The sequence below is a fragment of the Odontesthes bonariensis genome, chromosome 9 (genome assembly GCF_027942865.1).
Source record: "Odontesthes bonariensis isolate fOdoBon6 chromosome 9, fOdoBon6.hap1, whole genome shotgun sequence".
Taxonomy (NCBI): Eukaryota; Metazoa; Chordata; class Actinopteri; order Atheriniformes; family Atherinopsidae; genus Odontesthes; species Odontesthes bonariensis.
This window is the reverse complement of record NC_134514.1, coordinates 27,126,683-27,150,060: the sequence shown is the minus strand read 5'-3', so window position 1 is coordinate 27,150,060 and position 23,378 is coordinate 27,126,683. Positions and strand designations below refer to the sequence as shown.

The following is a 23,378-nucleotide window of genomic DNA, read 5'->3' as shown; positions in this document are numbered from 1 at the left end:
TTACACACTGCTGTAAAGCCTATCATGGTCAGGTAAAACCTTCTGTATTTTGCTGTATAACAGAATTGTAAATCTGTTGCCATTCCCTTTTCTGACTGAAAGATTAAGCGGGGAATCAAAACAGGGATGGAGATAGAGGAGGCTACAGAAGCTAGCAGTTTGTTGGAGGACATGTCAGAAAACATTCAAGAACAGTTGCAGATGCTCCAGGTTTGGCTCTTCCTCTGTATAATTATGCATAGTCGGTGTTTTTTTGTAATAACACTATATTTATAACTTCTCTAGTCAAATACTTTCACCACTGGAAATGAGAGATAAACACACCAGTCTTCAGGTTACACACCCTTTTGAGCCAGTACAAAAATATGAACCTGATAAAGCAAAGCACTGTAAAGACCTCAACACCCCCCAAGACAATAGTACTTTAATTTCTATAACAAGCCGAGCTAAAAGAAAAAAACAAACAAAAATATGATGGACATTATCATAGTCAATGCTTTTACAATGATATTTGAATTATCCAAAAGCTTTTGTCCCCCTTTCACCGAAGCTGATGAGCGGATGACGGGACGTGTTGGCAGTCCATTTCTCGATCCTGATGAGACTGCACTGATTAAAAGCGATAAAACACTCCACAGGTATAATGTGGTGTGCCTGCTTTTTTGTGTGGAAACACACAAACGCACACATGAGAGTCAGTCTGGCACTGCTGTGTAGTGATTATCATTACAAGTGAGGGAAAAAATGAAATACAGAATAGGACAGAGGAACAGTGATTAAAGAAATAACAACAATGCACGCAGTGGTGATTATGGTACAGAATAAGGTATATACCATCATTTGGCATATCGAGTGTGGTCTTCACTCACCCTCTAGTGGTTAATAGATAGCAGTGTTCATTAAAGTCAGACTGATAGAGAAACCATCAAAGTTAGAGAAAAAGGAGAACACAGCGCACCCTCTTGCATGTTAACTGTTTTCTCAATCTTGCTCACTTGGTAAAGTTAGGAAACTCTTGTGTGCACAAACACAGAAGAATATTACATTCCCTTATTCTGAATAATCCATGATAATAGATGAGTATACTGAATTCAATTAGTGAATTAACACAGCTACAGAGCGGTGCAGGGCGATCAGACAATGTGTCAGACAGTGACATTGCCATCTATCCTGTTCTATCCTGTCACAAGCAGAGGCGAGTCATGGTTCTTTGCCATACAAATGAATAAATTACTTGATTTGGCCACGGCAGGTGTGTGTTTTCATCAACTAAATAAACAGACAGACAGATAATATGTGCCTGAATATGCAAATGAGTCTGCAGTTGAAAGAGTACTTGCAGACCTGAACAGTGTCCTGAACCTCACTGAATGACAGGAAACACGGCCCTTCTCTGTTACCACAAGTGTTGGAAAGTGGGCGGGGTGACATCACCCAACAGCAACCAGTTGGGTGATGTCTTTAGGTCAACATGCAGACTGCATTGCAATGTCGTTGTTTGAAGCAAATATTGAAGCCAGCACTGTTTTGTGTCATGAGCATCTCTGCAATAAGCAAATAAAAGTCTCACTTCACTCACATAGCATCATGAAATATTATCATGCCTGCATGGTGAATATTGTTTTTAGTATAATGATGCACAGTCGCATACATTCTGTGTAATGGGCCACTCTGTCATTTCTGGTTTCAGACAAGGACGTTATCACTGTCAGATGTTATTTGTCAGATGAGTCCAGTTAGATGCTTTTTGCTCCTCTGTTGATGTGTTGCAGCTGAAACAACACTAACTCTGGAAAGCTATAAAGCTTTGGAGGGCTGGATAAGGTGAGTTCTTGCACTGAGAAAAATGAGAGTGAGTAAACACAGCATCAAAAAGAAACATTGACTTGAAATTAGCTTTCACAGTCCTTCATGTATCACTAATTCAACAAATTATTCTGAATGACACAAAGGTACAGGGTTCTTATGTTTAACTGGATTACGTCTCTGATGTATGTCTGCTAAATTGTTTTCCACTTGTAAGACCCTATAATAATGATAATCCTTTAAAGCCACATTAATCCTGGAAAGTCTTAAAGAGTAAAGGTTCAATTCACTCAAGTATTAAAACCTCACATTTCACATAACGGAGGGTTAGTAGCATGAGAAAGAAACATTTTGAAAATGGATTATCAGCAGTTTTCTTCTGATATATGTCTTTCAGAGAGTCTATAGCCACTGTACAGCACATGCTGTACAGGTATTTGGCACATTAGACCACATATGAGAACAATATCTTCACGGCCAAGGGGAGACAATGAAGTTTCCTCTGTTTTGGTGATTTAATTCACCATTTAGACATTAAAACAAGGATTACGTTTGCAAACAGAACATATTGTAATATAGTAAAACATAATGATATTCTGAGCTTTACAAAGTTCATATATTGTGTAAATACATTCTTAGATAAACAACACATGATATATTACACTGTGTCAGGATAAAGCTAAGTGGAATACAGTAACATTGTGTGAAACACTCAGTACACCCTTACTGCTTCCATAGGAATGAAGAGATTATCAGTCAGGTGCTGCTAATCAAAGGCACGTGATCAATTGATCATCAGCAAGTGTCAGCACCTCTATAAAAGCAAAGTTTAGTCAGTGTGCTCGTCTGGAGCTTTCAAGTGTGTGTCGACCCACATGTACGACATACCAAGGAGGACAGACATCAGCAATGATCTTAAAGAAGCTATTGCTGCTGCCCATCAATCTGGGAAGGAATCATTTCCAAACAATTTGGAGTTAATCATTCTTCGATGAGAAAGATTATTCACAAATAGAAAACTTTTAAGACAATTTGCAAATGTACAGACCACAATTTCTGTTGCTCTTTGACTCCCCTAACAGTTGTGGAAAGTAACACCACAATCATAAAAAAGCAAATCTCCATGTGAGCTCTCCACATGTACAGCCACACACATGATTTTTTTTTGGTCACGTTGAAGAGACCCTTAAACGTCAGCAAAAAATGTCAAGCGACCCTAAAGCTAAACAGTGAGGTGCTGGGCTGGAAACTAAAGTTGTGAACTGCTGCATCTCAGCCTCCAGGCCCTGCAGGCCCAGGAATGCGCATAAGGAAAGTTGATGTACTTCAAAATGAGTCAGAAGGAACAAAGTTTTTAGATTCACAACATTGTTGCTTTAAGAGAGCTGCACATAAACAAAAAACACAAATCTGAATGGAACTGAAGTAATGTGGTAAAGAAGAGTGGCCAAAATTCCTCCACAACAATGTGAGAGACAGAGAATTTCACACTGAAAACTATGACATCACATTTTTGCCAACATCACAAGTCTGGTTCTACAAGCTATTTAATCATGAGGTGTATTTTTTGTTAGATGAATAGTGTTACATAGTGTAATACATCATGTGCTGCTGTTAGTCTGAGGTTGTATTTATGTATTTCTAAGACCTGGGAAGGATTCAATAATTTTATTAAATAAGTACACTAATACACAGAACCTTAGAATTGACTGAATTGAGTGAGTGCTTTCTTTTTTACTTATTAGACATGTGTAAAGGAAATTAATGCTCTGACATGTCACCGACCTTATATATCTTATATCTTCAACAGCTCCCGCTTACTTCTCTCTCAGCTTTCTCTCTCTCTGATGAATCTAGTTTTATTTCATTTTAGTTTCTTATCTCTCCCTCAATAACTCTCTGTCACCTGTGGCCGTGAAACTCTAGAAGAGATGTGATGTTGCCATCTTTATTACTTTTGTTCCCTCCTCGCAGCATCTTCTGTCTTCCTATTCTCTTCCCACTGTGTAATAAGGCATTTAGCCATGAGATGGATTCCCAGAGGGTGACATGTGCCCAGAAAGATTTCTCTTTTTCTTCATTTATCTCTCCTTCCCTCCACCCAGCTCTCCCTTCTGCGTTCCCTAATAGGTTACTTAGTCATATGAGGTTTTCCAGGAGGGATTCTGAAATAGAGACAGAGCTGAAGCCCTGCTTTAATGGCTCCTGTCTAATCAACATCTATCACCATCAATTATTGCACTGACAGGGACACACACAAACCGCAGAGGGAGAGCGACTGTCACCAAACAATAACAGCACAATCTAGTGGTGTCTTGGCATTTTTTGCCATATCAGCTTACCTTTGATAGATATACACACAAATGCGAATGCACAAATCAACAAGAAAAGCAAATAATCAATGTGCATGCACAAGGACATCTTTAAAGGAGATATAACATACTATGGCCTTTTTTTTTAACAGGTTGGCACAATTTCCTGAGGTATTATCAAATGATATGCACAACAGGCTTTGGTCAAATTATCTGTTGGTTTAAGCACAGTGGCCCTTCTCTCACCCCTACTGAAACACCTGTCATGAGAGCGGGCTGTTTAGTTGGGCAGAGACTGATTGGTTTGGTTTGGGCGTGTGAGAAACTGCTCACCCTGTGGTTGTTCTTAAGAAAGACGGCTTCTCATTACCATGACAACAGCTGAACTAGCCTCTGACAGAACCGAGCAACTGTACCCTTTTGACCTAGAGAGGTTCAACCATCAAGGCTTCAACAGGTCGTCGGTTTATGTATGTTTTCATGTTGGCTGAGGACACACTGTCTTGCTGGGTGTTTAAAAACTTTAAACCTGTTAAAGTCAGGAAAATAGCCGTACCACCCTGCTGAAATACTATCTCTGAACCAGATGTAGCTATTTAGTCATTATCTCCTTTACACCAGTGGAGCCCGGTGGTTGAAATGGAGTACAAAGCATAAAACTGTCAACTGGAGAATGCTTAAAGGGATAGTTTGCCTCTTTTGACATGAAGCTGTATGACATCCCATATTAGCAATATCATTTATGAACATTGACTTACCCCCCCCCCCCACTGCGTCCTGTGAGCCGAGTTCCAGCCTCGTTTTGGCGTTGACGAAGGTAGTTGGCTGGGGTCACAATGGGGTAAGTCAATGTTCATAAATGATATTGCTAATATGGGATGTCATACAGCTTCATGTCAAAAGAGGCGAACTATCCCTTTAAGGGGAACCCCCAGTGGAAACCTATTTAAATTAACCCTTTGAATGGTGGCTTTTAGTAATTTTGGGGAACTGTGTTGAGAGATCACAGGTGTAAAAGATAGTATTCGCTCCAGATTTCTTATGTAGATTTTCCATCAGGCCCTCCCTGAAAATCTCTGGAACATCAGCTGGTGAGACAACATGCAAGCACTGCAGCGAATAATCCAGAGCACAATACTGCCTGTGTGCAGGTGAGTGTGCTTGTTGGGTAGAATTGCTCCTTCATTCACTTTTCTTCTGACCTGTTTGTTGCTTTCCAATTTCTCCCCACTGTTGCGGTCACGTTCAGATACATGTAGCACTGATATCAACAAAGCAGTGAGCGTTATCTGCTGCGCTCAGTGTGTTGAAGAAAAACACAGAAATTTCTACAGTTTAGTTTCTGCATCGCTCCCTGCGTCCTGTATTCTACAGGCAGACGTTCCTGCACACCACGCCTTCTTTGCATTTCCACTTGTGAGAGTGCAACTCCACGAGAGAGCCTCTCACTGGAGAACCCGAAGAATACAAAAAATGGGATGTAAGAACAAGGTCACGGAAAACCAATAACATAACAAAAACTGACCAGTTTGAGCTGCGATTGAAGCTTCAGCTCTCTGTCCGACCACAACTATATTTTCAACTCCAAATGGCTGGTGTTTGTTGTAAAAAAAATAAAATAAAAATGTGTGATAACTTGACGGGTGGATTTTATGTGCAATGCTGCAGTTTCTTATCTGACAAACTTCAGTGAGAGTTTGCAGAGTGTGCTTTTCTTTAGTTATTTACAACTCTGCAGAAGTGAAGAAGCTGTTATCGAATGAACCTTTTCGATCATCAAAAACCCAACGTTGCAATGTTCTATTGTGTCAATAGAAGTTAATAATCTTCTTGGATCAAAGAGAAGTGCACAATATCTTCATATACATTTTTTGTTCTGTTGGCATTTCCTTCTATCCTTGTATCTTCCCTTTCCTCCTGCTTCAAAGCCTTCGCTCTCTCTAAACCTTCCTGTTGCTTCATTCTATTTTTATTTTCCTACTTTTCTCCCTATAGTTCTTCTCTCTGTTGGTGGATTTTAATGAAAGCGGGCCAACCCATTCGCCCCCTCTTCCAGATCACACGGACACCCACACGCACACGCACACGCACACACACGCACGCACACACACACACACTGCACCTCCAGGAACATTGATCAGAGTAAAGCATCCAGTTAATTTACACGCCTTCCCTTCACTGCAGGTCTGGTGAGCCAAACAAAGGTGCAAAATCCCACAAACATTATAGAATAAACACCCGTGAGGGGAAAAGCTCAGCCCACGGTAAAATAATTCAATCAGGTGTACCCAGAGAACAGGGCAATTTCTTCACAGCATTTCATTTTTCACTGAATGGGAACACACACAAATACAAACACGCTGCGGCAGATTGAAGTAAATCCCCTCCGCAGCTAGTGACTCATTTTTCACTATATCAGAGTTTGCTTTGATTTAATCACAAAAGTTGGTGGGGGAATAGAGATTAGAACCCTGTTTGGGTCAAAGTATACATTAGCGATAAAGGAAGATGAAATATTATGAAGAAAAATAAGGGAGCTGAGGTAAAACGATAGCTTGTACGAGAACAATGAGAGCAGTAAAGTCAGTGAAATGAGCTTAAATGACCAGAAAAACACACCGAATGTAGATGGATAATGCCAGAGGATAGCAGAGAGTAGCAAAGATAGAGGAGATGCAGCCATTTACATAATATAAGTGATATAGATGAGGTTAGTAAATAAGGGAGATTGTGACTTTACAGTGGCAGCGCCAAAGCTGTGGAACAGCCCTCCACTGTCGATTAAAACAGCTTAAGCCATATTTGTTGTCCTTGGGAAGGTTTTGTCTTATTAGGTTTTACTTGGTGTTGTCATTTTTTGCTTTTACATGTTTTCAAACTGTCTCTGCCTTTATGTTTTAGTTTTCTCTTTTCTTATCAGTGTTATGTTCTGTTTTTTTTTTTTTTTTTTTTTTTTTTTAATCATTTTTATCAGAAAGTCATCTGGAAACTGTCGTGTGGAAATTCCGTTGCAGCTTCCTGCTTTTGGAGGAGCTCAGCTAACTGAAGCTAATTAGCAGCAAGATGCCTCCCTTTTCCACTGACGATTACCACAAGCTACTCCAGAAGATAGCAATACTGGAAACAAAAATTAATCGGCTTGAAGTGAACGTGGAGATAAATGGACAATATGGGAATGAAACTACTCTGCCAGTATCCCAAAACACTGAAAGGGAGCAGGCTAACAGGAAGCTAACTGGGACCACCGAGACACGGCAGGAGCCTGGTGTAAATGGAAAATATTCAACCAGTCATCCCTGGAACTCCCTTGGTGCTAAGCCAAAACACTACAAATCGCCTCCCTCAGATGTGGGAAGACGGTTATCAGGCAGAACCCAACACCTGGAGACCCACAATGACTCCGAGTGGCCAGGAATGTCTCTACCCCGATACCAAAGAAAAAGCAACGATGGACCGAGACCACCACCAAAACCAGGAGCAAATTGCCACAAGACACAGGAATTCTGCTAGAGAACAGATTTGCTCCACTTTCTCAAAATCCTGACTCTCCAAAAGAACGCTCATCTCCCAAGACCGGAGAAAGGTATGAGGCTAAATTATATGCTAAAAGGCCACAGAAAGAGCTAACCACTGGGCCTCAAACTCTGATAGTGGGTGACGGAGCTGTGAATGAGATAAAACGTTTTTGCAGCAAGAAAAACACCAAAATACTCTGTTTTAGTAACGACATGGTGTCCGATATCTCAAAGAAGATCCTGGACATTGTTGCTGAGCATCCGACACTGAAATCTCTCATCATACACACAGGAGCCCTTGATGTTGTGAAGCAACAATCGGAGGTATTAAAACAAGACTTTATGGACCTGGTAAACAAAGTTCGATGCACAAGTACAGAGGTGTTTTTCAGTGGACCTCTACCAACAGTTTGGAAAGGAGATGAGAGATTCAGCAGACTGATGATGCTAAACAGATGGCTCAAAGACGTGTGTGCTGCTCATTCAACGAACTTTATTGACAATTTCAACATCTTTTGGGGACGCAGGCACCTCTTTAAGGCAGATGGATTTCACCTTAACAAGTCAGGAGTTAAGTTGCTAAGCTCCAACATTTTTTACTCTCTGCGTCACACACCAGCAGCCCCTATCAAGGACGAGACGGGACAAAACGATCCAAAAGGACAGATAGGACAATGTTCTGTTGAGGGCGCTGAGACAAGGACTGACCATGGAGGAGAGCAGATCCAGAAAGAACCTGCAACGTCATCATCCTCACCCCAAGATAAGGAGTCTGCAACGTCATCAGCCTCACCCCAAGATAAGGAGTCTTCACCAGCCCCAACAGCCCAACAGGCGGAGTCTTCACCAGCCCCGGCAGTCCAACAGGCGGAGTCTCTCCCAGCCCCAGTGGGAAACCCCCAGCCTTCGCCCCCCCGGACCCCACCCAGCCCCCAGCACTCTCCACTCAGTCTGGACTCCTCACTTCTGGATTTCCCGGACAGGATGAAGAGCTTTCTCAATATTGGAATACAATTGACACCACGCCAAAATCCCATATTCTTCCCCCCTAACATCCCACCTCATCCAGCCCCTCCCATTCCACCACGTCCATCACGTTGGAAACAACCCTCAAACCAAAGTCACCAAGCCCCCCCACCGCCTCTGAATCATCATATCTCTGAGTCTGACTGATATGTGCCGGGTCCAGGCTGTAATACTGATATCAAGAATGCTCTTCCCCAGATAAAGTCAGGGCCCTATGGAGTTCAGACAGCCTTTTCAATCCCTGTGATGACAGGTAACAGAAAAGTGGTCAAACTGGTGAGAAATAAAAAAGGTTCAGTTAAATCTACCAATCTATTGAATATAGTATGTCAACCCCGAAACACACCAGTATCACCTGTTGTCTCCACGAGATTAGCTCTACTCAATATCAGATCACTAGCCAACAAATCCCTCTTAGTAAATGACAAGATCATGACCTATAATCTAGACTTTTTATTTCTTAGTGAAACATGGCTGACTGAATGTAGCTGTTTCCAGACCATTCTCAATGAGGCAGCACCAACAAATTTCAGTTTTATCAATAAGTGTCGAAGTGGTAAGAAGGGCGGGGGAGTTGCCGCCATTTTTAAATCAGTCTTTCAGTGCAAAGAAATTTTACTTGGTGATTTTAGCTCTTTTGAATATCTCTGTTTTTTTGTAAAGGGGGATCCAAAAGTTATCTTCCTAATCATTTATAGACCACCAAGATACCCAGGAACTTTCTTTGATGAGTTTGCTGAACTGCTGTCAGTTATCTGCACTGACTATAACTTTTTTATCATAACTGGGGATTTTAACATTCACATGGACAATAACATGGACACTAATGCCAAAGAACTCTGCTCTCTACTTGACACTTTTGGCCTCCTTCAACATGTGAACGGACCCACACATACTCGAGGCCACACACTGGATCTGGTTATCTCTAAAGGTGTTGACATTTCTTCTGTTGATATCAAGGACTTGGCGCTCTCTGATCATTTCTGTGTGTTCTCTGACTTACAGTTAACTCCAAACATTCAGTTAACCCATGTGTCTGTTAGAAAAAGGTACATAAATGAGAATACCAGTGCTAAGTTTATGGAAGTTATACCTATGTCATCAACTGCGAGTGCAGAGACAGTTGATGAACTCTTAGATAACTTTAACTTGAAACTCTCAAATGTCATGGATACTGTTGCACCTGTTAAAAATAAGATGATCTTGAGCAGAAAGCGAACACCATGGAGGAACACTATTATGGTAAAGGCCTTGAAAACAGAATGCAGGAAAGCAGAGCGAAAAATGGCGAAAAACTAAACTTCAAATTCACCATGACCTCTACAAACAAAGTCTTTGTAATTTTAACCACGGGTTACTCCGGGCTAGACAGCAACACTTATCTGAAATGATTAATAAGAACATCAACAACACTCGTGCTCTGTTTGCTATGGTTAATAAGCTGACAACCCCCCCAAAACAGATAGTTTCAGAACTCTGTTCCACAGAAAAATGCAATGAATTTGCTTGTTTTTTCAATGAAAAAATCAAATCTATAAGGCTAAATATCAACATAAATGAGCAAAATAATAAAATGACGCAATCCTTAAAACCACCTAGGAATCAATCAACTATGATGTCAGAATTCAATACAGTTGACCAAAAAAACATAGAAGAAACAGTCCAGCATCTTAAACCATCGACATCCTGTCTTGACACAATGCCATCTGACTCTTTAAAACTATTGTAAGCTCTGTCCAAACAGATTTGCAGCAAATAATAAACTGCTCACTTCAATCAGGCACGTTTCCTAAACCCTTAAAAGTAGCTGCCATCAAGCCACTCCTAAAAAAGACAACATTGGATGCTTCCATTTTAACCAACTACAGACCCATCTCAAATCTTCCTTTTATAGCCAAGATTGTTGAGAAAGTGGTTTTTAATCAACTCAGTAACTTCTTGAACTCCAGTGGAATCCTTGACAAATTTCAGTCAGGCTTCCGACCTCACCACAGTACAGAAACGGCTCTTATTAAAGTGTTAAATGACATAAGGTTGAACACTGACTCAGGCAAGGTGTCAGTTCTGGTATTGTTGGATCTCAGCGCTGCATTTGACACTGTGGATCACAGTATACTGCTGAACAGGTTGGAAACCTGGGCAGGACTCAGCGGGACAGTCCTAGAATGGTTCAGGTCCTACTTGGAGGAGCGGAGTTATTTTGTGACTATTGGAAGTAATCAATCTGATCGAGTGGCTATGACATGTGGAGTTCCTCAGGGTCAGTTCTTGGACCCCTTCTGTTCACTCTATACATGCTGCCTCTGGGTCAAATTCTGAAGAACTCTAAAGTCAACTACCACAGCTATGCAGATGACACACAGATATATCTCGCACTGTCTCCAGATGACTGCAGTCCTATAGAGTCATTGTGCGACTGCCTAGAGCAAGTCAAAAAGTGGATGAACCAAAATTTCCTTCAGTTAAATCAAGAAAAAACTGAGGTCATTGTGTTTGGCAACAAAGAGGAGAGGTTTGCTGTCACTAAACATCTTGAGTCACTGTCTCTAGAAACTAAAGACCAAGTCCGGAACCTCGGCGTGCTGATAGACTCAGACCTGACCTTCAACAATCATATCAAATCAGTCACCAAATCAGCCTTTTATCAACTTAAGAACATATCCAGAATTAAGGGTTTCATGTCCCAAACAGACCAGGAGAAGCTGATTCATGCTTTTATCTCCAGCAGACTTGACTACTGTAACGGTCTTCTGACTGGACTCCCCCAAAAGAGTCTCAAACAGCTGCAGCTCATTCAGAACGCTGCAGCCCGAGTTTTAACCAGAACAAAGAGATCAGATCACATCACCCCAGTTCTCAAGTCTTTACATTGGCTCCCAGTCAGATACAGAATAGATTTTAAAGTTCTGCTGCTCGTCTACAAATCACAGAATGGTTTAGGTCCAGAATACATGAATGACATGCTAGCAGAGTATAAACCCAGCAGAGCTCTGAGATCTGCTGACTCAGGTCAGATAGTGGAGCCCAGAGTTCAAACTAGACACGGTGAAGCAGCTTTTAGCTGTTATGCTGCACACAACTGGAACAAACTACCAGCAGAACTGAAATCAGCCCCAACTGTGAGCACTTTTAAATCCAGGTTAAAAACATTTCTCTTTCGGTGTGCGTATGGTTGAGTTTATATCTTTCTTTATCCCCTCTTCTTTGATTGATTTTAACTGTGTTTTTAATTTTTATTCTATTTTTTTTTCTCTTTAAATTGCTGCTTTATGCTGTTCTTTTAAATGCCTTGTCTTTATGTAAAGCACATTGAGTTGCCTGTGGTATGAAATGCGCTATATAAATAAAGATGCCTTGCCTTGCCTTGCCTTGAGCACTTTGGTCAACTGTGCTTGTTTTACATTTGCATTATAAATGTATATTTTACCTGGTTATGTTTAGGTTTGATTTATTATAAAAGAAAAGAAAAACCTTCATTTTCTGCATGCACATTACGCCCATCCCTACATCTCTGTACATACTCACACATTTAAATGCAACAAATCCCTGAATTCATTTTGACCTGAGCGGAACAGATTAGCCACCATCTATTTTTGAGCAGGAATAAGCAGCAGATGGTACACAGTGCTGCTGACAAGATGAATCGTCCACTCGACTCTGGAAAACGATGAGTTGACAAGCCTTTTAGTCTGGGACTGCTGTGTCAAGAGTCCCTTTTTGCCCTTTTTGGTTGATGTGACAATTTAAATGCTCCGAACTCTAAAGTCAGCAATCACAGACCGAATACTGTACTTGAAAGCTCCCAGATTGAGCTTAAGACATCCTTGATGACAAATGACACAATTTATTGGCAAGTTGTCTCCATCCTGAAGCAAAACAGTGACAGATTCAGTACTTCTCAACTTCTATCAGTTAACACATTTAACATACAGCCATGAAAAAAAATAGCTTTTTGTTACTTTCTGAAAGGTTAGCCTTATTATTACACCATTACTTTGTCAACTGAATGCTTTCAAGTTGAACACTTAGGTTCTGTAATTCAGAAAAGCCGTAGCTGTGTGTTTCCGGAACAACACGAGTCCTCTTTGCTACACTGAATGCCACGTACTGTTCTTGATGCGTTATTGACATGTTCTTGACAAAGATGTAGGTCTCCGAGTAGAATGATCTAATGAGGTTATTACATACAACAAAACTCAGCAATAATGGTATTGATGCATTACTATGAGTTACGCTGTACACATCTCCAGCTTGGTCCATTATTGCTTATGAGAAAGCATTGTTTAATAGCATCGTTTTCTAACATATAGCTACACAAACAATTTCCCTCTTGGATTTATGGAATCAGTACTTATACATACATAGAGAGCCAGAGTGTTTGTGGCATGACTGGAGGAATAGCTTTATTACGTTTTGTATACTGCATTAAATTGCACACTGTGTGACCAGGTAATGTATCTAAATACACTGTGTGATATAAACTAATTTCAGTGACAGCCAGCACGACAGTGTGTTCTTAGGCAACGTACAAACATACACAAACTAACCCTTCCCCGACATCCTGTTGAGGTCTGGACTTTGACTGGATTATTGTGACATCTTGATTCTTTCCTTTTCAGACATTCTGTTGCGGGTTTGCTGCCGTGCGTTGGATCATATCCTTGTTGCATCAACCAATTGAATGCCAAACGCTTCTTAAGGACAGCTTTATTTATGGTTTTGTGCTGCGTCTCAGTGAGGTAACCACACCCTTGGAACATAACAAGTGGAGTAAATAAAAAGAGTTTTAAACTATGTTGCAATTGTTGGAATTGCCTCTGCTTTTCGCTTTGCTATTGACACCACATTTCCACTAACAGTTTGATATTTTACAAGCACCACTAGAGAAATTTGTGAACCTTAAAATTATTTGCTTCTGACTTATTTTGAAGTTTTTTTTTACTCTTGCACATTTGACTTTTACTTATGCACATTCCCGGGCCTGAAACAGCTCTGGAGCGCCCGGGGCTTTAGATACCTCAGTTCACAACTTTTGGTGTCTTGCCTGGAACCGGACCATTTAGCTTTACGGTTTCCTTTGACATTTTTTGTGGGCTTTTTATGTTGTCTCTGTGCCTTCTTTAACATCACAACAAACTCATATGTATAGCTGTACATTTGCAGAGCTAGCATGGAGATTTCTATTGACAGTGGTGTTACATCCCACAACTGTAGGAGGAGCCAAGGAGCACCAGTCTTATTATTTCATATCCTGACTCAGGAAATCCCACTTGTAATCGGCATTCGTTGTTTTTTTTCCCAGTCGGATGTTGGAAGTCCTATTTTTTAAAATTTTTTCATTGAATGCACTGGCCTCTTCTGTTTGAAACAAGAACTTCAGTTAAAAATAGCAGATAAGATCAAAATAAGTATTGGAGAAAAATTGCTGTATGTATGTTGTATGGTAGTATGGTGTGAGAATTGTAAAAAATGTGCATCAAGGGTTATGGAATTGGATCCAATTCATGCTTGCAGCATGGTAGCTAGAACCTTCAAGTAAGATCTAAGTTAACACGCTGCAGAGGAGGTGGGGTGAAATGGAGAGGAGTTGTATGCTCCAATGCCCTACGGTTGCAGTGAAAACAGCTGTTAATTCATCATTTTCAAGTTGTTGTATCTGTGAGTGGTATTTGACCAAAGCAAAACACATACATTTCATGAGGACCTCAGGCATCGGTGTTTATTTATGAAAAAAAAAAACCACGTCTACTAAGCAAGTCATATAAAAACTCTTCTGTACATAGTTGTTTTACTGCAATTTAGTTATTTCTGGACATATTTTACAGGCACATTTATGCATTTTTTTTTTAAATTATAGAAATTTTTTCATATATAAAATTGATTCAAATGTGGCATTAAATATTATCTGCATGTTTTAATTGCTAAGACTGTTTCTGCTGCATTCGTCTTCTTTTGCCAACATTGTTCAGCCAAGAATGACCGTTTTATTGCAATATTTGTTGTTTTCACTCCCAGGAGTACCACTCAGGCTCATTCTTTAAAGTGCAAATTCAAGGACATGCATAATGAGTACAAGCGTTATAAAGAATCTATTAGAACAGGAGACGTTATATAATAAAAACCAATGAAAACAATTAGCTCCCATTAGATCAGCATTCACCAGGTGTCTTGAAAGATGTTTAATGTCTGATTACATGAGACTCACAGCGCTTTGTTGAGATAAACAGATCCATGACTCAAACACCATCTCTCCGAGTTTCTCCCTTGGCACTAACATACAATGGGAATTATGTTTCCTAAGGGGGGGTTTAGTCTTTAGATGTAACACGCACCCACTCTGTGCTGTATGCATAATATCACGAATGAGCCCCCACTGATGCACTATTCGAAAATTCTCAAATATTTGAAGGATCATTGGTTCATTTCAAGACAGTTAAATTGCACGTTTTATTTAAACACGCAAGTTTTTTCTCTCATAGTATTACTATGATGTAACAAATAGTCTGGCTCTCATATCTGAATGGTGTTTTGTCTTTTGCTTGCCTTGGATATTTTACAGTGGCGTTGATGTAGTTTATGAAAACATTAAGAAATACTGCTCTCATCCACCCACTCACACATGCAAAAAACCTATAACTTCATATCCCCACAAACCATCCCCCAACACACACACAGATTAACACAACATGGTGTCATAAACCGTCAGAGAATGTGCCACCATAGTAAGACATTGCAGCACTGTTGCAGAACAACAGGCAAGACAATGTGCGTGCCACTAGGCTTCCAAGGGCTTTTTATCAGCATGCACCACTCACATAATCACATAGATATAATCCCACGAACAGCAATATTTCACTCAAGTCCAAAAACGAATGCATACAAATAAAAAAAAACAGATAAATCAAATCAAATCAAATCAAAATTGGAAGAGATTTCACCTCACTTGATTGGGTGAGGATGCAGATCACATGTGTCAGAGATAACCTGTAACTAACAAAAGCCCTCCACAACAGCTTGAGAGTTTTCACACAAATAACACTGGCATGCTTCCCATCAGTCACTTGGCTTCCAGTTAGCCCCTGTCAGCAGCCAACACCATGCAACATGAACATCTCCGCTTTGTTTCTGTTCCAGAGGAAACAAGTGTGAAAGCCTTACCTCGACTCCCCTGCAGATCCTTTAGAAGCTGGGGTGAACATCTCGCAGCCAGTGGACGGTGCAGCATTAGCAGTAAACCAGCAGCGAGGGAAGGAGAGCGTGAGTGTTTGTGTGTCTTGTGTGTGAGAGTAGGAGAAACAAGCTGAGAGAGAAAGAAGGGAGGAAAAGAGGAGAGGGAGCGCATACAGGGGGAGGGTATGGGGAGCGATGAAGCGTAGGGCTGGGCTGAATCATGAGATGAGAGGCAGCGAGAAAGTGCGTTTGTATGTGTGTGTGTGTGTGTGTGCATGTGTGTAAGAATGGGAGACAGTGTTGCCATGGAGAGGGATACGCCTAAACTCCTTTAAAGCCTTCAAAGACCAAATGAGGAAAAACACAAGTAAAAGTCAGGCTGAGAAAGCAGGGTTTGATTTTTGTCAAAGTCAGAGAAAGAGCAACTAAAAGAGCAAAGCAGAGAGTAAGAGGAAATTAATGGGGATGTGGAGGCAGAGGTCAGGGCACTTAAAAGTTCAAAGACCATGACCCTGGGGAAAGAGAGCTTTAGACCCATCATTAACGGCAGTGAAGGCAACATTGCACTAACTGTGGTTTTATTTGCCAGAAAAATGTACCACAACAACAAAAACAAGAATAAATCAATAAGAAAAATCTAAATTAGAATTTGATCCCCAAAGAAGCTGACAGCACTTGGACTTACCTGGAGACTGAAGTATCCACAACCAAATGAGCTTTTTCATCTTGTCTTTTGAAGCTACTTTTTTAAAAAAGAACACCCTTGTAAAAAAAACTACAGTTCAGGTCTGAAATATGACATAACTAGAAATGCACTCAGAGAGAGCGCATTTTTTTTATCCACCCATATATTGTAGTGAATGGTCTGAAACGATTAAGGTCGTAATCCACCACGTCCGAGAGAAACCGATGCGTCTGCTTAAACTTGTGCATAGATTCAGCTGGCTCGTGTTCCAATTGAAAAGGTTTACAAAGTTAAGATGCTATCTTTCAGACGCGACTTCTCAGAAACGGCTTCCATTTGTGTTTACCTTCCCCCCTGCGCACCCCCTCCTACCCCTCCCTCAACGACAACGAAACAACCAAGCCCCGCACAACCGAGCCCCGCCACCTTGTGGCAGGTCGCAAGATTGCAGCGAACAGACAAACATCCAGACATCCAGACAAACCAAAAGACTCGGGCGATCACATAACATCCTTGGCGGAGGTAATAAAATGAAAAAGACAGAAATAGACGGCAATTCCTGAGTGATGCTTTGGTACTCTGAGTTCAACACCAATACAGGGGTTCCTCAAAATGTTAGAAGTGAGAATGGGCTGAAAGAATATGAAATTCTTGCTTATCTTAGCTGCTTGATTTGTAATTGTTTGTTCCAAACCAAAAAAGGAGCTTTCTTCTTCAACTGTAATAATTAGTAATCTGAGAGATCTGGGGAATTCTGGGAGATCTAACTGAAGCACCATAGATGTTCTATTTTACATTCAAAGAAAAATAAGTTTGCAAACAAACTCTCAAAAAAGTTTGAAAAATGTATTTGTGGTTCCTGGCTTACTTATCTGCATAACAAGTTGGCATAATGCCTGCCAAGTTTGCCAGTTTGGCACACCTCAAATAGAAAAAGAAAGCTGCCTCCACACTCATTTTTTACCAGCTGACCTATGAGTGCAGCAGTGTTTTGGACAGAAGGTGACAAAAGCAATCCAAACTCCTTTAATGTTGCCACTCTGTCTGCAGTCTCTGTCTGCCCGTATTGTGTTCAAGTTGGATAGAGGCACTGTAGTCCATAATATGTCACTGCAACCATTCCTTTGTGAAACAAATAATTCTGTGTTTCTAATATTCCAGATGTATTCTGTCCTCAGTGTGTGTGTCTGTACACAAATTGACAGATAGCGAACAAGATCCAAGAGAACTCAGAGGCTGGAGTAAAGTTGAATGGCCTTTACTGTTGTCTTCATTCTCATGAACAATATTTTATCTTGTAAAACTGAAATGATACAAAGATAATTACCAATTACTGGATTGTTACTAAAATAACAATATATTCACAGAAGATGACAATACAAACTGTTAATAACTGTTAATTTAGCAGTAGCAGAATTTACATATAAATAAACCAAACATTTATGTAACAATACACTCCAGGAATCTGTGTAACAACAAGATTAACTGAAAATGTAAACTCAACTCACAAGCGATAATTTTCCAAGGCACAAAAGTAGGAGGAAAGGAGACAATAGCAGGAGCTGCAAGCAGGCCGCATAGCATGTAGACACTAAACTCTTCCTGATCAGACTCGGCACAGTGTCATGTGACTAAATCTACCTTTTCCAAATAAAAGCGTAATTAAACAAAGTAATGAACTACTCTTAAACGCCAGTAGGGGGAGAAAAGGCAACACAAATACAGGCAAAGTTCACATAGAACATGACAAGATGTGTCTTTGTCAGTCACAAACATGCCTACATTATCAGACAATTATCTCAAATTTGCCATGATGATCAAGGGAAGAAATGGTTAAAACTTGCTTGTCTGAATTTAAGGTGTCAGTGGCAATGTTGTGTATCATTCCAGATGTAAAAAAGAAAATAAGGCGCAATACACAGCTTCTCCAACAGGCGGCCACGAGTGCACCCCCATTCTAGAATCAAAGCACCTATTCGGGTCGACCAATATTAAACTGAACTCATGAAAGTATAATGTGGGCTCATTAATTAGTAATACTAAGACTACAAACAGATGTGTACACATGTTCAATTACGTACAGTGTTTAAATGCGCATCTCTGGGTCATGTTTTTTTTTTTTGGGCACAAACAGCAATTGTTTGTTAGGGGTTAGAAGGGGGTTTGCAGTAACTCTTTTCTTCCATTTCTTTTACTTCGAATACCACTGTAACTGGTATTTTCCCCCTCTTCTTTATAACCTTTACTTTTGTCACCCATACACATCAAAGCCACTCGCTAAGTTTTACAACATTAAATGCCTGGTTCATTTTCCATATTCAAATACTCATGGCTACATACAGTAATTCTTAGCAGACTGAGCTGTACTTGTCCAAGGCAGTCAGAATTGCGGCAGCTGAGATAGCTGAGGTTCAAAGTGTGGGCAAGGTGGACTATGTTTCGGTTTCCAAATGTTCTATTTCCACCTTTATATCAGTGAAAGCTACATTAAAAATCCTGTAGATCAATATCAGGATTTTATTGGTTGGTATGAAGTCATTTGGACACATTACAGCTAAATTAAAACGTCTATTTTCATGGAATTACCATTTCTGTGTGATAGAATAGATATTAAAACGTCCTACTATAGTTTTGACTTTAATATAAGGTTACTGTATTGTCGCTTTGTCGGATAATGTTGCATGGAATAATGTGCTACTCTGACTTCAGAGGAGTGTGCTAAAAGGGTTTCCACAGAAGGCCAGAGATTCTGATATTGGACACACAACAAGCAACACCATGGGATAATGGGTGTCAGTTATTCAATAAAGTGGATGCCCCTCTGACGTACCAAAGCTACCAACTAAATCCCACGCACCCACACACAAACACACAGAGCATGAGACTGATGTATTGCTCAGGGGCCACCATTTTCCACTGATAGTTCTAAACAGAAAAGAGAGGCATCCGGCTCTTTAAACTATTTCTTATTGATTTGGTTTTCTGCCTGCAGCTCCAACGGCACTCATGGACACACGTAAGTCCAACCAAGAGAGGAAGGCGGGGGTTGTGGGTGGGGATAGCAGGTGTAATTAAATATTTTCCCTCTAATGAATAGACTGAAGCAGACACATGTGAGCCCACAGGTGCACTCGCTGTCTCTGAGCCCCACCCACACATCAGCCCACGCCAACGCATCAGAACACACTTCCTTCATTTGTTGTATCTGTTTTGGGGATGCGACTTCTTTTTCCTCAGGTCTCCAGGCAGTTTATTGCTCTGGTATCCTTTGTCAGTTCTAATTGGTCTTGGTGGTCGGAGTTGCCTTGGAAACCAGTTCAGAAAGTGCTGGCTGGAGGTCTGCCAAAAGCTTGGATAAGATTAGCTGTAATGACCTTCTGTAACCAACACGGTACCGTTTATGCAAACAGAGAGCAGTTAACAAACCAAAAACAGTGAAGTAGTTTATAGACATTTGTTTAATTTCCGTCAGAAATATGATGAAGTTAAGTGGAGCTCTTCTGGAGTGAAAACACAACACGGTGCATCACCTCAAGACTCTTTGAATACAGAGCACAGACTTTAAATCAAAGGCCTGACACCCAAATCATCCATTACTTGTATATATAAATGAAACATTTCCACGAGTTCAACTGGAGGAGCCTTGGCAGGCGTTGGTTTGTGACAACGGGTATCACTGTTGCATGCTGTCTTCCATAGTAACAAGTCCCCCCCATAGGCCTAAATCTGTCTCACTAACAAGTGACGTGTCAGAGTCTGTGTCTGGGTGAGATGATAGGCCCTGCTGCATCCTATGTTTCCAATTACACTGATGGTACACTGTAAGTATAGTGGAGAATAGTAAAATAGTATAATAAGCTACATACAATGTATAACATATATGCTAGTAACTAGTGACTGATGCATGTGCTTCAAGTAAAACGAGCCAAAGTATTTTCTTCATTATTTTTTGCTTGTTCCTCTCTCCTTCTTCCAATATATCTGGTAGTATGAACCTAAAAAAGGTTGACCAAAGTTGAGCAGTTAGTGAAACAATTGATAGACTAATTTTTACCTCAGCGTGGAATAATCCCCTCTTTGAGGAAAAGAACTCTCCATAGGCACGGTAATGACATGAGCAGAGCCATTTTGTATAGCTTTGCAAAACACTAATGTCTTCATTTTATATTGTTTTTGTCATTTTGTACCCTTCATTACAAGTTAAAGTACTTTAACATGGATTTCTATAATTTGATAGCATAAATCTAGCCCTATAAATACGGAAAAGTACACTTCCGTAATAGTTTGAGATGCTGCCTCAGCAGCTCTATGACACCAGTCTGCTGTGTTTGTTTTTTTTTTTCGATCCCAAAATGTAACAACTTGATTTGTTTCAGAGTCAGACAGTGTGTTTTAAGAATTGTCTTTATTAAAACTGTATCCACAAGCAGTTTTGACTGTGCTGTTTATTGCAGTTGATTGACTCGGCAAAAAGGACTTTGTGTTGGCAACAACTGACTCCAGCAGGCTCGGGTGTGTCCTCCAAGCTGGCCAGACTGATGCCAGCTCGACAAGACTTTGAGAAATACTTTTCTTCTACAGTTAAGGAGGATATAAGAGTTGTCTATACATCTGTGTTTGCCTACCTGCACGTCTTTAGCAAGTCTTCAAATCAAATCGAATCAAAACTTTATTCATAAAGCACTTTTCATACATTAAAATGTAGCACAAAGTGCTATACATGTTTAAAAGCAGCCCCCATCCCCACCCCACCACATACACATGAACAGACATATGCACACACACAAATAAAATAACAAATAAAAACACAGAGGAAAATATACAGAGAGGAGTCAGGTCAGTAAAGGCCATCTGGACTGGGTGCTGCTCACGACCCACGACCAGGACGCTTCCACCCAGGCGCACACCAAGCTATAAGCCGGCGAGGGGCCCACAGCAGTGGAGCATTGCCGCAGACCCCCCCACCTGGCCAAGCCGATGTTCACCACGAGTCAGAGACATCCCAGCCAGAGCCGAGGACAGCCCTGAGAGCAGACGACCCCCGCCGAGGAAACACTGGGAATATGGAATGAGAACATAAAACTACCAAGGCTAAGAACATAAAATAAATAAATTAAAATAATAACAGGGAAGAGCTAAAATTAACTCTGTCGTAAAAAGTAAAAAAGAAAAAAAATAATAATAAAAGGGCTAAAAATATAAATTGAGTAAAATGATAAAATGAATGTATAAATACGACATTAGTTAAAAGCCACATTAAATAAGTGGGTCTCGAGCCTGTTTTTAAAAATATCAACACTCTCTGCGGCCCTCAGGTCCTCCGGCAGGCTATTCCACAGACGGGGGGCCATAGTGCTGAAAAGATTTTTTTAAGTCTGATTTTAAAATAGCTCAACATACAGTAGTTCCATCACAGGATAATTTGCTATGTCTTTATAATATCTGCACCACTCATTTCTTCATATCCACATCTATAGATAAGAGACAACTTAGGACAGAGCCAATTTTAAATGGTATTTTTAGACACCTTGTTACTAGCAACCTGTCACTGAGACACATATTTCATCACATTTATTTGGTTGCAAAAATGACAAAAACAGCATGAAATATAATTTTTGTGATTCCAAAGAGCTAATAGCTGAAAACTTGGCAGATCTCAACAAGGTGTGCAGTCTGTCCTTAAAGGAATTTTGGAAACTGGACGAGTGGAGGACAAAAGAAGAGGTGGTAGCCCTAAAAAAAGATATCTTTCGTAGCTTAACAGTAGCTGAAAGGTATGTCCTTATGAAACAGGAAATAATCCAGCGAAGATGCGACACAGGACCTGAGAGATGCATCTGGCCCTTCAGTTGATCCATCTATTGCTCACTAAAACCTAATCAGAAATGGTCTCCATGGAAGGGTGGCTGTCAAGAAGCCATTCTTAAGGAAGAATGCTTAGGTGTGCCAAATGACACAAGAAGTAGACTGAAAATCAGTGACAATAGGTCTTATGGAGGGATGAATCCATCCCTGAGTCCAGACCTCAACATTATTGAAGCAGTGTGGGATCATCTTGACAGAGAACAGAAAAAAAGCCAACCAACATCCAGGGAAGAGTTTTGGAACTTCCTTTGAGAAGCCTGAGGATGACTTAAAGAAATTACAAGAAAGCTTGTTTAAGATGATTCAGGCTGTGTTGGAGAATAAAGGTGCTTATACCAAATACAGCCTTTCAAATTCATTCACATTTACTGTATGTCTGTGTATATTTGGATAAAACGCAACTCTTATTTCCAATTTTCTGGGTATTATGCTTGGAAATTAGGTGTGGGTTAAGACATCTGCACAACACTGTGTAATTCAAAATAGCTCTGCAGAGATATCTACTGTGGATTAGATTCTCAATCATATTCTTTATGCATTCTATGTATACAAAATATCATATTTATTCCAGACATTAACATGATGTGTGTTTCTTTTTGCTGTAGAATAAGCCCTGTTTAATGCATTTCAGAATGTTTGGATGAATATTTTGCTTTCATCTCAGCCTACAATACTAATCACCTGCAGACCATGCTTAGTCTAAATTATATATCAGAAAGGGAGTGAAATGTATGATTTAATGACAGTATGCTCTCTGAATGTCAATGAGACCTCTTCCTCATCTTCAATGTAATATCTAAACAGAATAATGCCTGGGTCAGAGAATGCAGATGACAGGCGCGTGTGTCATAGCAGAAAGGTCTGCTGCATCAAAAGGGCACATTAACATTAAAAGTCATGAAGCTGACGGAAAAAAAAAACAATATTAAGGCCAAATGCAAAGAGACAGGAAGTGGGACAGAAATAATGCAGCCATCCTAAAAAGTATTTGTTCAATTT

General features: G+C 40.3%; 1 protein-coding gene across 2 annotated transcripts in view; it reads right to left on the bottom strand.

Moving 5' to 3' along the window:
- LOC142388530 (rap1 GTPase-activating protein 2-like) overlaps positions 1–16,044 on the bottom strand; it is a 114,799-nt gene extending 98,755 nt beyond the window's left edge. For both annotated transcript variants that reach the window (XM_075473896.1, XM_075473898.1), the window contains exon 1: positions 15,818–16,044. In XM_075473896.1, coding sequence (XP_075330011.1) covers positions 15,818–15,858 — 41 coding nt within the window. In that variant the 5' untranslated portion in view covers positions 15,859–16,044. The remainder of the gene's footprint in view (positions 1–15,817) is intronic.
- Positions 16,045–23,378: the final 7,334 nt, after the last annotated feature.